This window comes from Heptranchias perlo, chromosome 5 (genome assembly GCF_035084215.1).
Source record: "Heptranchias perlo isolate sHepPer1 chromosome 5, sHepPer1.hap1, whole genome shotgun sequence".
Classification (NCBI taxonomy): domain Eukaryota; kingdom Metazoa; phylum Chordata; class Chondrichthyes; order Hexanchiformes; family Hexanchidae; genus Heptranchias; species Heptranchias perlo.
The window spans coordinates 114,467,816-114,482,173 of NC_090329.1; the positions used below are offsets into that span (position 1 = coordinate 114,467,816).

At 46.9% G+C, this 14,358-nt stretch overlaps 1 protein-coding gene across 1 annotated transcript in view; it reads left to right on the forward strand.

Moving 5' to 3' along the window:
* Window positions 1-840: 840 nt before the first annotated feature.
* Window positions 841-14,358, forward strand: part of mfsd4b (major facilitator superfamily domain containing 4B) — a 34,271-nt gene continuing 20,753 nt past the window's right edge. The window contains exon 1 of the mRNA XM_067985057.1: window positions 841-1,240. Coding sequence (XP_067841158.1) covers window positions 971-1,240 — 270 coding nt within the window. The 5' untranslated portion in view covers window positions 841-970. The remainder of the gene's footprint in view (window positions 1,241-14,358) is intronic.

Below are 14,358 nucleotides of genomic sequence, written 5' to 3' on the forward strand. Positions count from 1 at the left end.
GTAATTTATTTCTGTATTTTGCAGTAATTACTGTATTTTGCAATAATTATTTGTTTTGCAGCGTTTATTACTGTATTTTGCAGTAATTTATTTCTGTATTTTGCAGTAATTATTTGTGTTTTGCGGTAATTTATTGCTATATTTTGCAGCGTTTATTACTGTGTTTTGCAGTAATTTATTTCTGTCTTTTGCAGTAATTATTACTGTATTTTGCAGTAATTTATTTCTGTATTTTGCAGTAATTATTTCTGTATTTTGCAGTAATTTATTTCTGTCTTTTGCAGTAATTATTTCTGTCTTTTGCAGTAATTATTACTGTATTTTGCAGTAATTATTACTGTCTTTTGCAGTAATTATTACTGTCTTTTGCAGTAATTATGTCTTTTGCAGTAATTATTACTGTCTTTTGCAGTAATTTATTTCTGTATTTTGCAGTAATTATTACTGTCTTTTGCAGTAATTATTACTGTCTTTTGCAGTAATTTATTTCTGTATTTTGCAGTAATTATTACTGTCTTTTGCAGTAATTATTACTGTATTTTGCAGTAATTATTACTGTCTTTTGCAGTAATTATTACTGTCTTTTGCAGTAATTATTACTGTATTTTGCAGTAATTTATTTCTGTATTTTGCAGTAATTATTACTGTCTTTTGCAGTAATTATTACTGTCTTTTGCAGTAATTATTACTGTCTTTTGCAGTAATTATTACTGTGTTTTGCAGTAATTATTACTGTGTTTTGCAGTAATTATTACTGCGCGGTCTCTGATCACCCTGGGTTATGTCCCTGCCGCCCTGTGATGCTCCTGCCCTTGTGACAGCTCAGCACTGCCTGACTCTCCTCCCTCGCGCACTCACTTCCTGTCTGGGAAGCGGCGGCGGCGGCGGCCCGAGCCCGAGCCCGAGCCGGGCGGCGGTATGAAGCGGGCGGCGGGAGGTCCGGAGCGGGCGGCGGTGTGAGGTCGGGTCGATGCCGGGCCGGGCGGGCGGCCCTTCGGCCGCGGGGAAGAAGCAGGTGCGGTTCGCGCGGCCTCTCCAGCAGCTGCCGGAGGAGGAGGAGGAGGAGGAAGAGGAGACGCTGTTCGAGAAAGGCCCTCCCGGCCGCAGGGACGGCGGCAGAGCCAGGCTGAAGGGCCGGCCGAGCGGACAGGAGGCCGAGGCCGAGGTGAGGGTGCTCCGGGCCGGCAGGAGCGGTCGCTGTGCCGATACCCTCCTGCTGTGCGCCTCATTCCTCGGACTGGTAAGTGCGGCAGCTCCAGGTCACCGTGTGGACACCCTGATAGTGACACGGTGCACACCGGGAACACTCGTGACTTACACACTCGGGAACACTCGTGACTTACACACCGGGGGAACACTCGTGACTTACACACTCGGGAACACTCGTGACTTACACACCGGGGGAACACTCGTAACTTACACACTCGGGAACACTCGTGACTTACACACCGGGGGAACACTCGTGACTTACACACTCGGGAACACTCGTGACTTACACACCGGGGGAACACTCGTGACTTACACACTCGGGAACACTCGTGACTTACACACCGGGGGAACACTCGTGACTTACACACTCGGGAACACTCGTGACTTACACACTCGGGAACACTCGTGACTTACACACCGGGGGGACACTCGTGACTTACACACCGGGGGGACACTCGTGACTTACACACCGGGGGGACACTCGTGACTTACACACTCGGGAACACTCGTGACTTACACACCGGGGGGGGGGGGACACTCGTGACTTACACACCGGGGGGACACTCGTGACTTACACACCGGGGGGGACACTCGTGACTTACACACCGGGGGGACACTCGTGACTTACACACCGGGGGGGACACTCGTGACTTACACACCGGGGGGACACTCGTGACTTACACACCGGGGGGGACACTCGTGACTTACACACCGGGGGGACACTCGTGACCCCGTGACTTACACACCTCCTCACACCAGGAACAGCCGACTGACATACCAAGAATCACAACAGGAACAATAGTTACTAATATCTACTCACACCCAAATACACACCAGGAACACTAGTGACTTACACACCTATGCACACATACACAGGAACAAGAGTGACTTGCACATCTACTCACATCAGGAACACTCGTGATGTACTCATTATCAAGGCACACCAGTAGCACTAGTGACTTGTACTATGCACACTGTACACCCAGATACAGTACTCATATGGATGTATCACTATATTGAGACATGGAACACATCAGCACACAGATAAACTACCATGTGGAAATGTGAGCCCACTATCACACTGACCTCCACATCCACAAAAAAAGCTTGTAAATAAGTGACATAAGCACAAGTAGGGCTTTGAGGGTTGCCAAGGCTTGTGGGCTGCTCTTGCATCCATTCAGGACGTTTGCACGTATTTTGAAACACTTTTTCCACTGAGTCAGGCCTGCAGTTAAAACAAAGTATCGTTGCCCAAGTGGTTTATGTTTTGTATCAGGTACATAACTGGGTTTGTTGGCGTTATCGAACAGTTAGAGGAATTTGAGAGTAAGTAGGGAGCTCTGCACCACTGCCAGTGTGATGGTCTGTGTACGACCCCTGACAGACTTGCACACTCATTGCACAACCGCTCACACTGTCACTGGCCAAACAACTGATTTACATCCTACTGGGAGAGCATGGTGTATGAGAGTATTGCAGTGTTCAGTCCTTTTAGAAAATGTGGTTAATGGTCTTAAATGGGGATGAAACACCAAAATGTTGGTGTTATATTTTCTAAACATTTGTACACAGCCTGTGCCTCATCTTTCTAGCTACTTTGCTGTCTGCGGCACTTTGTATGGTGATCAGCTTTCCCCCAGTGCATGATGATTTAACTGTGTAATGATTTGTCAAAGGCCGATGGTTCAAAGTTTATTCCTTTTAACTTTAAAATGGAAGTATGAGCTACATGGAAGGTGAGTGTGTGAATGACCCCCAAATGTGGACATTGTGTGAGATTTGGAAGAAAAGAAAGAACTTGCATTTATATAGCGCCTTTCATGATCTCAGGACGTCCCAAAGCACTTTACAGCCAATGAAGTACTTTTTTGAAGTGCAGTAACTGTTGTGATGTAGGAAATGCAGCAACCAATTTGCGCACAGCAAGGTCCCACAAACAGCAATGAGGTGATGACCAGATAATCTGTTCTTTAGTGATGTTGTTTGAGGGATAAATATTGGCCAGGACATCGGGGAGAACTCCCCTGCTCTTTGTCAAAATAGTGCCCTGGGATCTTATTATCTATCCTCTGAACACTGTGGCGGTTTCGTTTTGGAGTGAGGGGAATGAGTAAGGACCAGCAGCCCTTTGTATGGAGTCTATTCCGAGAGGGGGTTTTGAAGCCTCAGGCTTATGGGTGATCATTTTCATTATTAACAAGATGTTGCACTCTTCCTTGACAGGGTGGAGTTCACTGACGGTAGGTGATTTTCTTGTACCTAAATCAGCTAGGAGAAGCAGTTTAATGATGTAAATCGAAGGGGCACTATCTTTGTTAAAAAGCATTTGGGAAACCTTTTCTCATTTGCAAATGACGATATGAATCACATTGAGACACTTTGTCGACTCACTCGCATACGATGTCTTCATGAAAATGTTATGCCTCTTCTGTTTGGTTAAAGGATAAAGGTTTTGCACTTCTTCAGGTTGACAGTGCCTTTAAATCACTGAGCTGCTTTTGGGAGGAACGATTCTGCAATACTTAGCTCACGTCGTAAGAAGCTGTCCCGATTATGTTATGGGGTGGATTCCACGGCAACTCAAAGAATGAAATACATGATTCTCTTTAGGTTATGATGTGACGCTGCACTGTCTGCTGTACTGTCTCCCTGTATAACGAGTCACTGCACTTCTGTAATAGTTCATTGTGTGAAGTGTTTTGAGACATTTCAGTGTGATAAGGCTGTATAAAAATGCAAGTTATTATTTATCTTCCTGGGGCAGATCTGCACAGACCAACAACAGCAAACGTGCTTTGCTGGCCTGTCGGGGCCAACTTTCTTTTTATTTGTACTCAGGATGTGGGCGACACTGATAAGGCTGCGTTTATTGCCCATTCCTTGTTGTCCTGAGAAGGTGGCGGTGAGCCATGTGACGATGGTGCTCCCACGATGGTGTTTGGTAAGGATTTTCAAGATAATGACCCAGGGACAATGAGGGGACCGCGATACATGTCCAAGTCAGGATAGTGCGAGAGTTTTAGGTGATTGTGTTCCCATAACATTGTCCCTCCCCAGTGGTAGAGGTGGAAGGGGAGGGAGTGCAATTGAAGTGTTGCTTATGGAAGCAGCAGGGCCAACCCATTTACTGTGACACTGGTAGCACTGAAAAATACACATCATACAAATGTGGTATTTAATCATTTAGAATTGTTTTTAGAGATAGTTGAGGATGGGAAAGGGAATTTCTTTGTGTCAAAACCTAACCCATCACTTCATTAAAAAAAATACACCAAGTGAGGTGTCAGCTGGTTATGAATTGAAAACCAGATTAATGAAAATTCACTTTGCCAAAGGCTGACATGAATAGAAGTACTGAGATTACCCACCAAGTACAGGGGAATGATCTGATGGTGTTAGCTCTGATTTTAAAAAGTACAATATTCACCTTTTTAGACTGCTCGCACCCACCCCACATGACTAAAATAAACCAACTTGTATAGTTCTATAGCACTCATGTATAGCAAGACATCTCCAAGCACTTTGCATTAAGGAGAAAAAAACAGAAGACACCAAGCAAATAGGGAAAAGAGAGAAGGTTTGTTTGGAGGAGGGGGGTTGTGGGGGGGGGAAGTAAAGGTTGAAGAGAAGGGGTTTGAGGTTTCTGAAAGTGGGTGGGAAGATTGCAGAGATAGTCATTAGGAAGGAAGTATAGGAGAGGAGCTAAGTGGCTGAACCAGTGGTGGATTGGAAGGAGCCGGAGACAGGGAGTGATTCAGTGTCAGAGGAGCAGAGGGTGCTGCAGGCACATAGGATGGAGGGGATTACTGAGATGGGGTGGTTTGAGGTCATGGAGGGATTTGCCCAGTGTAATATTAGACCATACAGACTAAATGGTCTTGGAATTGATTTTTGGTCTGTGCTGAGTTAGTTGATCTCAGCTGACCCAGCAGTTGGGATTGCAGCAATTGCCCACAGTGTCTCAAGGCAGGATTTTCATACCTGATCATCATCCAGCCATCCCTGAAGGAAGGTGCACGTGTGAATGTTGGCTGAGGCAGGAGATTGGGTTCAACTTTGATTACCTCCTACCCCAACCCCCCCCGCCCAACACGTGTATGTCTTCAATCTCTCAGATGGTGGACTGAATTGACACTAGATGAGGTGAAGTTTAATTTGAATTGTAAGCAACATTATTCCACAGTAAAGCAAAATGTACAGAACAATAGGTATGATCAGAGTGTCTTAGTTTAATTGATACATAATGTCAAGTTTTAATGATGTAAAAATAAATACTGTGCGATGTAATCCCACTTTGGTGGATCATCTTGTTTAACTTAAACAGAATGACTCCTCTGCATTCGGTCTCATTTCTGGGATTGAGCCCCTTCTTGCAATCCCCTGTCTTGTGCAACCTTGTTTCTACAACCCAGACTGGCTGCCTTGGTGTCTGTGCGTGGCTTTATTGCTGACTGCTCAAAGTTATGATGTGGAGATGCCGGTGATGGACTGGGGTTGACAATTGTAAACAATTTTACAACACCAAGTTATAGTCCAACAATTTTATTTGAAATTTACAAGCTTTCGGAGGCTTCCTCCTTCCTCAGGTAAATGTCAGGAACTCCTCGAAGCATACGCATTTATAAATCACAGAACAATACATGGTGATTACAGATAGACTTTGCAACTGCCCGTTGCCAAGGCAATCACTGTGTTCAGACAGAGAGGTGTTACCTACAGAGCCCCCGAATATACTGTGAACAAAAAAAAACAGAGAGAGGCAGAAACATCCGGAAGGCAGAAAGAGCCAGCAAATGACCCGTTATATTAAAAACAGATAGCTTTTGTTCGCTGGTGGGCTTACGTGTAGCGTGACATGAACCCAAGATCCCGGCTGAGGCCGTCCTCATGGGTGCGGAACTTGGCTATCAATTTCTGCTCGACGATTTTGCGTTGTCGTGTATCTCGAAGGCCGCCTTGGAGTACGCTTACCCGAAGGTCGGTGGCTGAATGTCCCTGACTGCTGAAGTGTTCCCCGACTGGGAGGGAACCCTCCTGTCTGGCGATTGTTGCGCGGTGTTCGTTCATCCGTTGTCGCAGCGTCTGCATGGTCTCGCCAATGTACCATGCTCTGGGGCATCCTTTCCTGCAACGTATGAGGTAGACAATGTTGGCCGAGTCACAGGAGTATGAACCATGCACCTGGTGGGTGGTGTCCTCTCGTGTGATGGTGGTATCTGTGTCGATGATCTGGCATGTCTTGCAGAGGTTACCGTGGCAGGGTTGTGTGGTGTCGTGGACGCTGTTCTCCTGAAAGCTGGGTAATTTGCTGCGAACGATAGTCTGTTTGAGGTTGGGTGGCTGTTTAAAGGCGAGTAGTGGAGGTGTGGGGATGGCCATAGCGAGGTGTTCGTCGTCATTGATGACATGTTGAAGGCTGCGGAGAACATGGCGTAGTTTCTCCGCTCCGGGGAAGTACTGGACGACGAAGGGTACTCTGTTGGTTGCGTCCCGTGTTAGTCTTCTGAGGAGGTCTATGCGATTTTTCGCTGTGGCCCGTCGGAACTGTCGATCGATGAGTCGAGCGTCATATCCCGTTCTTACTAGGGCGTCTTTCAGCGTCTGTAGGTGTCCATCGCGTTCCTCCTCGTCTGAGCAGACCCTGTGTATTCGCAGGGCCTGTCCATAGGGGATGGCCTCTTTGACGTGGTTAGGGTGGAAGCTGGAAAAGTGGAGCATCGTGAGGTTGTCCGTGGGCTTGCGGTCGAGTGAGGTGCTGAGGTGCCCGTCTTTGATGGAGATTTGTGTGTCCAAGAAGGAGGGTTCCCTCCCAGTCGGGGAACACTTCAGCAGTCAGGGACATTCAGCCACCGACCTTCGGGTAAGCGTACTCCAAGACGGCCTTCGAGACACACGGCAACGCAAAATCGTCGAGCAGAAATTGATAGCCAAGTTCCACACCCATGAGGACGGCCTCAACCGGGATCTTGGGTTCATGTCACGCTACACGTAAGCCCACCAGCGAACAAAAGCTATCTGTTTTTAATATAACGGGTCATTTGCTGGCTTTCTCTGCCTTCCGGATGTTTCTGCCTCTTTTTTTTCTGTTTGTTTTTTTTGTTCACTGTATATTCGGGGGCTCTGTAGGTAACACCTCTCTGTCTGAACACGGTGATTGCCTTGGCAACGGGCAGTTGCAAAGACTATCTGTAATCACCATGTATTGTTCTGTGATTTATAAATACGTAGGCTTCGAGGAGTTCCTGACATTTACCTGAGGAAGGAGGAAGCCTCCGAAAGCTTGTAAATTTCAAATAAAATCGTTGGACTATAACTTGGTGTTGTAAAATTGTGCTCAAAGTTAGGAAGACATCAAAACCTTCCCAACTTCTAAAAAGAGTAGGGGAGTTCTCCCCGGTGTCCTGGGCCAATATTTATCCCTTAACCAACATCATTAAAACAGATTCTCTGATCGTTATCACCTTGCTGTTTGTGGGACCTTGCTGTGTGTAAATTTGCTGCTGCGTTTCCTATATCACAACAGTGACTGCACTTCAAAAGTGTTTCGTTGTCTGTAAAGCACCTTGGGACTTCTTGAGGCTGTGAAAGGTGCTATATAAATGCAAGTTTACAGTAGATACAGAGAAGCCATTTCCTCTGGTGGGGGAATCCAGAACAAGAAGGCATAATCTTAAAATTGGAGCTAGGCCGTTCAGGAATGAAATCAGGAAGCACTTTTTCACACAAAGGGTAGTAGAAATCTGGAACACCCTCCCCCAGACGTCCCAGACTCTTCCATCACCATCCCTGGGTATGTCCTGTCCCACCGGCAGGACAGACCCACCAGAGGTGGCGGTACAGTGATACACAGTCAGGAGGGAGTGGCCCTGGGAGTCCTCAACATTGACTCTGGACCCCATGAAATCTCATGGCATCAGGTCAAACATGGGCAAGGAAACCTCCTGCTGATTACCACCTACCGCCCTCCCTCAGCTGATGAATCAGTCCTCCTCCATGTTGAACACCACTTGGAGGAAGCACTGAGGGTAGCAAGGGCACAAAATGTACTCTGGGTGGGGGACTTCAATGTCCATCACCAAGAGTGGCTCGGCAGCACCACTACTGACCAAGCTGGCCGAGTCCTGAAGGACATAGCTGCCAGACTGGGCCTGCGGCAGGTGGTGAGCGAACCAACACGAGGGAAAAACTTACTTGACCTCATCCTCACCAATCTACCTGTCGCAAATGCATCTGTCCATGACAGTATTGGTAGGAGTGACCACCGCACAGTCCTCGTGGAGATGAAGTCCCGTCTTCGCACTGAGGACACCATCCAACCTGTTGTGTGGCACTACCACCGTGTTAAATGGGATAGATTCAGAACAGATCCAGCAGCTCAAAACTGGGCACCCATGAGGCATTGTGGGCCATCAGCAGCAGCAGAATTGTATTCCAGCACAATCTGTAACCTCATGGCCTGGCATATTCCTCACTCTACCATTACCAACAAGCCAGGGAATCAACCCTGGTTCAATGAGGAGTGTAGAAGAGCATGCCAGAAGCAGCACCAGGCGTACCTAAAAATGAGGTGCCAACCTGGTGAAGCTACAATTCAGGACTACATGCATGCTAAACAACGGAAGCAACATGCTATAGACAGAGCTAAGCGATTCCACAACCAACGAATCAGATCAAAGCTCTGCAGTCCTGCCACATCCAATCGTGAATGGTGGTGGACAATTAAACAACTAACGGGAGGAGGAGGCTATGCAAACATCCCCATCCTCAATGATGGCGGAGTCCAGCACGTGAGTGCAAAAGACAAGGCTGAAGCGTTTGCAACCATCTTCAGCCAGAAGTGCCGAGTGGATGATCCATCTCGGCCTCCTCTCGATACCCCCACCATCACAGAAGCCAGTCTTCAGCCAATTCGATTCACTCCACGTGATATCAAGAAACGGCTGAGTGCACTGGATACAGCAAAGGCTATGGGCCCCGACAACATCCCAGCTGTAGTGCTGAAGACTTGTGCTCCAGAACTAGCTGCGCCTCCAGACAAGCTGTTCCAGTACAGCTACAACACTGGCATCTACCCGACAATGTGGAAAATTGTCCAGGTATGTCCTGTCCACAAAAAGCAGGACAAATCCAATCCGGCCAATTACCGCCCCATCAGTCTGCTCTCAATCATCAACAAAGTGATGGAAGGTGTCGTCGACAGTGCTATCAAGCAGCACTTACTCACCAATAACCTGCTCACCGATGCTCAGTTTGGGTTCCGCCAGGATCACTCGGGTCCAGACCTCATTACAGCCTTGGTCCAAACATGGACAAAAGAGCTGAATTCCAGAGGTGAGGTGAGAGTGACTGCCCTTGACATCAAGGTAGCATTTGACCAAGTGTGGCACCAAGGAGCCCGAGTAAAATTGAAGTCCATGGGAATCAGGGGGAAAACTCTCCAGTGGCTGGAATCATACCTAGCACAAAGGAAGATGGTAGTGGTTGTTGGAGGCCAATCATCTCAGCCCCAGGACATTGCTGCAGGAGTTCCTCAGGGCAGTGTCCTTGGCCCAACCATCTTCAGCTGCTTCATCAATGACCTTCCCTCCATCATAAGGTCAGAAATGGGGATGTTCGCTGATGATTTTACAGTGTTCAGTTCTATTCGCAACCCCTCAGATAATGAAGCAGTCCGAGCCCGCATGCAGCAAGACCTGGACAACATCCAGGCTTGGGCTGATAAGTGGCAAGTAACATTCGCGCCAGATAAGTGCCAGGCAATGACCATCTCCAACAAGAGAGAGTCTAACCACCTCCCCCTGACATTCAACGGCATTATCATCGCCGACCCCCATCAACATCCTGGGGGTCGCCATTCACCAGAAACTTAACTGGACCAGCCATATAAATAACGTGGCTATGAGAGCAGGTCAGAGGCTGGGTATTCTGCGGCGAGTGACTCACCTCCTGACTCCCCAAAGCCTTTCCACCATCTACAAGGCACAAGTCAGGAGCGTGATGGAATACTCTCCACTTGCTTGGATGAGTGCGGCTCCAACAACACTCAAGAAGCTCGACACCATCCAAGATAAAGCAGCCCGCTTGATTGGCATCCCATCCACCACCCTAAACATTCACTCCCTTCACCACCGGCGCATTGTGGCTGCAGTGTGTACCATCCACAGGATGCACTGCAGCAACTCGCCGAGGCTTCTTCGACAGCACCTCCCAAACCCGCGACCTCTACCACCTAGAAGGACAAGAGCAGCAGGCACATGGGAACAACACCACCTGCACGTTCCCCTCCAAGTCACACACCATCCCGACTTGGAAATATATCGCTGTTCCTTCATCGTCGCTGGGTCAAAATCCTGGAACTCCCTTCCTAACAGCACTGGGAGAACCTTCACCACACGGACTGCAGCGGTTCAAAAAGGCGGCTCACCACCACCTTCTCAAGGGCAATTAGGGATGGGCAATAAATGCCGGCCTCGCCAGCGACGCCCACATCCCATGAACGAATAAAAAAAAAGGCTGTGGATGCTGGGACAGTTGACATTTTCAAGACCGAGACGGGTAAATGGAGTTGTGGTAAAGTGAAGATCAGCCAGGATCTAATAGAATGGCGGAACAGACTTGAGGGGCTGAATGGCCTCCTCCTGTTCCTAGAGCCACAATATCAGCAACCTCTTAATTCATTTACGTTTACTTTATCAATTAGACTTTATAGCCATGAAGAGATGCATACCTACACTTTTACAGCAGAATAATATATTGCATTATACATGATTTAATATTCCTGTCCTTGTAAAGCAGCACAACCACTGATTTACAACTGGAGATTCTCTAGTGTGGAAAAGAAACAAGCAAATGCTGGTCTGCTGATGGACTGGAAACGAAACCGATACTGCACCAATCTTCATACACGTGTGTGTGTGTGTGTGTGTGAGAGAAAAACTGGGCGCAGGAAACTTCCCGTGGTGCTGAGGGCAAGTGCTGGCTTTCGGGTGTTTACTGTTTGATCTGATCAGTTGCACCCATCGGCAGGGCCAGTGGTCCATTGTTGAATGTATGGACCTCAGTCCAGCCAATATTAACTTTCAATTCAGTGTATGGCTAGTACATTATCAGCCCGGTGATAAACCTTACACTTTGGGAAAGAAAATCATTAAACTAACTGTGGTTACTTTGGAGCTTTTTTTTCTCATTTGACTTGAACTGTGACCTTGTACATAGAAAATAGGAGCAAGAGTAGGCCATTCGGCCCTTCGGGCCTGCTCCGCCGTTCAAAATGATCATGGCTGATCGTCTAACTCAGTACCCTGTTCCCACTTTTTCCCCATATCCCTTGATCCCTTTAGTATTAAGAAATATATCTGTCTCCTTCTTGAATGCATCTAATGACTTGGCCTCCACTGCCTTCTGTGGTAGAAAATTTCACAGGTTCACCACCCTCTGAGTGAAGAAATTTCTCCTCATCTCGGTTCTAAATGGCATACCCCATATCCTGAGACTGTGACCCCTGGTTCTGGACTCCCCAGCCATCAGGAACATCCTCCCTGCATCTAGTCTGTCTAGTCCTGTTCGAATTTTATATGTTTCGATGAGATCCCCTCTCATTCTTCTAAACTCTATTGAATATAGGCCTAGTCGACCCAATCTCTCCTCATACATCAGTCCTGCCATCCCAGGAATCAATCTAGTAAACCTTCGTTGCACTCCCTCCATGGCAAGGTCATCCTTCCTCAGATAAGGAGACCAAAACTGCACACAATACTCCAGATGTGGTCTCACCAAGGCCCTGTATAACTGCAGTAAGACATCTCTGCTCCTGTACTCAAATCCTCTTGCAATGAAGGCCAACATACCATTCGCCATCCTAACTGCTTGCTGCACCTGAATGCTCGCTTTCAGCGACTGGTGTACAAGGACACCCAGGTCTCGTTGCACCTCCCCTTTTCCCAATCTATCACCATTCAGATAATAATCTGCCTTTCTGTTTTTACAACCAAAGTGGATAACCTCACATTTATCCATCTTATACTGCATCTGCCATGTTTTTGCCCACTCACCCAACTTGTCTAAATCACATTGGAGCCTCTTTGCATCCTCCTCACAGCTCACATTCCACCCCAGCTTTGTGTCGTCTGCAAACTTGGAAATGTTACATTTAGTTCCCTCATCCAAATCATTGATATATATTGTGAATAGCTGGGGCCCAAGCACTGATCCCTGCGGTTACCCACTAGTCACTGCCTGCCACCTGGACAATGAACTTTGAAATAGTGCCTTAGATTTATGAGTTTCAGGAGCACCTGCTGGATCAGCTGATTTGCTTTTTATACACAGAGTTCTGTAACAGTTTTCAGAACGTTTTTCAGTATCTCTTTTCTCTTCCTCCCCAGCCCCTGATTTTATTTAAGGATGTTTAATGCAAATATTGCCAGGCAGCTGTTGCTTTTAAACTGGGTTTTAATGTGTGCTGCCTTCTCCAAAGCATGCCAGTTTTGTGTTTTTTTAATGTGTGTGCTGGATTATTTGCAAGCTTTGGCAAATGTAAGTGATGTGTGTGTTGTCCTTGATGATGAATTGCATTCTTGCTGATAAAAGGCACAAGAGGATTACTTGATTGCACTCACTGACCCACAACGTTTGTGTTTATGATTTCCATTGATCTGCTTGTCCAGTCAACCGACTTTATTTTTAAAACACAAACACTTTCCCTCCTCTCCCCTTTCCCCCCCTCCTCCCCCCCCCACCCCGTCACTCACTGTGTGTCTCGGCGAGATTGGGTACTCTCCACAAGGGTAATGGCAGATCCGCGCTCTGACCCTAGCACTCTTCTAGCGCAGTGGGGAATCAGCAGGCTGCAGCCTCGTGTTGTGCTGCGTCTGAGCGTTGCACCTTCAAGCCTTGCTTTTTCAAAGATCTGAATGACGTCGTTTTGCCTGGCTCCTGCAGTGGCCTAGTGGGTAAACACACTGCATGGTACTGCATAATGTAGTGCAAAGACATACGCACCAGAAGGAGCTCGGTCTGGCCTGCAGTCACTGCTGAATTAATCTCTGCCAGGGCATCAATTATCTGGTTTGAAGATTTCTTTAGCATTAACACGAGGGAGTAGAGTTATAGCGCAGTGCTGTTTACATGTCTTGATTTCAGTAGTTAATCTCACCCATTCTAACACCTTGTGATTTCCAATCCTGCTTTTTATTCAGGTTGAATTGATGACTGACTGAATTTGGCTATGATGCATTTATTGGTAAATTAGCGGATTTTACCTGTAGTCTCTAGAAATCCTTATCCAAATAATTTCTGGGCTAAGTGGGTGTGTATTTATTGTGATTCAGCAGTACCAGTGAAGTGCGTGGGAATGTACTGCAAACTGTGTAAAGAGTCCAATGGATAAAGTCTTTCTACTCTGTTACCTAACACTTCCTGCTCAAGTGCCAACCATCTGTCAGTTATAGCGGGGGCCCACACATGGCGAATAACAGCCATTAATGCAGCATTGAAGAGCTACAAGCTGCAACTCCATGCTCTGTATTAAACGGTAAATGCAGGCGTAGTACCAACAGCAGAGGTTAGTGTCACGTACCACTTGCCTGCCTGTGGAGCTCTCTCTCGTTGGTAGTGTCTCCTTGAACTTTGTACCTTGTGTGGAGAAGATAAGATACAGAATTTACACTTCTTGCTGAGCTAGGACTGTTGGAGAATATACTAGGCTGTGGGAGAGCTCTGGCACCAGTGACCGGAGTCAACTCTGAGAGACACGCAGCCACATTATGGTTGCCCTGGTTGCTTCTCATTGTTTTTCCATCTAAAATGCTCTGTGCAGGGTTTAGTCGGTGTGCTGATAAAGTCTGAGAGTGCAGCTGTTGGTCATTTGAACCCGAGAGGGCATATTACACCCCTGAACACAAACCAGGATATTGGTTTCAATCGATGGTCTGTAGTTTCTTTCTAAAGAAAGATTTTCAAACTTTTGAGGTTTATTATTTGAATCGCCCGTGGGTGTCACCGCGATGCTGCATCACTCTATCATATGATGGGAGGATGTGCCTTTTTTAAAAAAGAATCTCACTTTATTAAGTTTTGTATAAAGAGCTATGTAAAAATGATGCCATGGAGGGAGTTTGTTCCCAGATTGACACCGTACTGTTATTA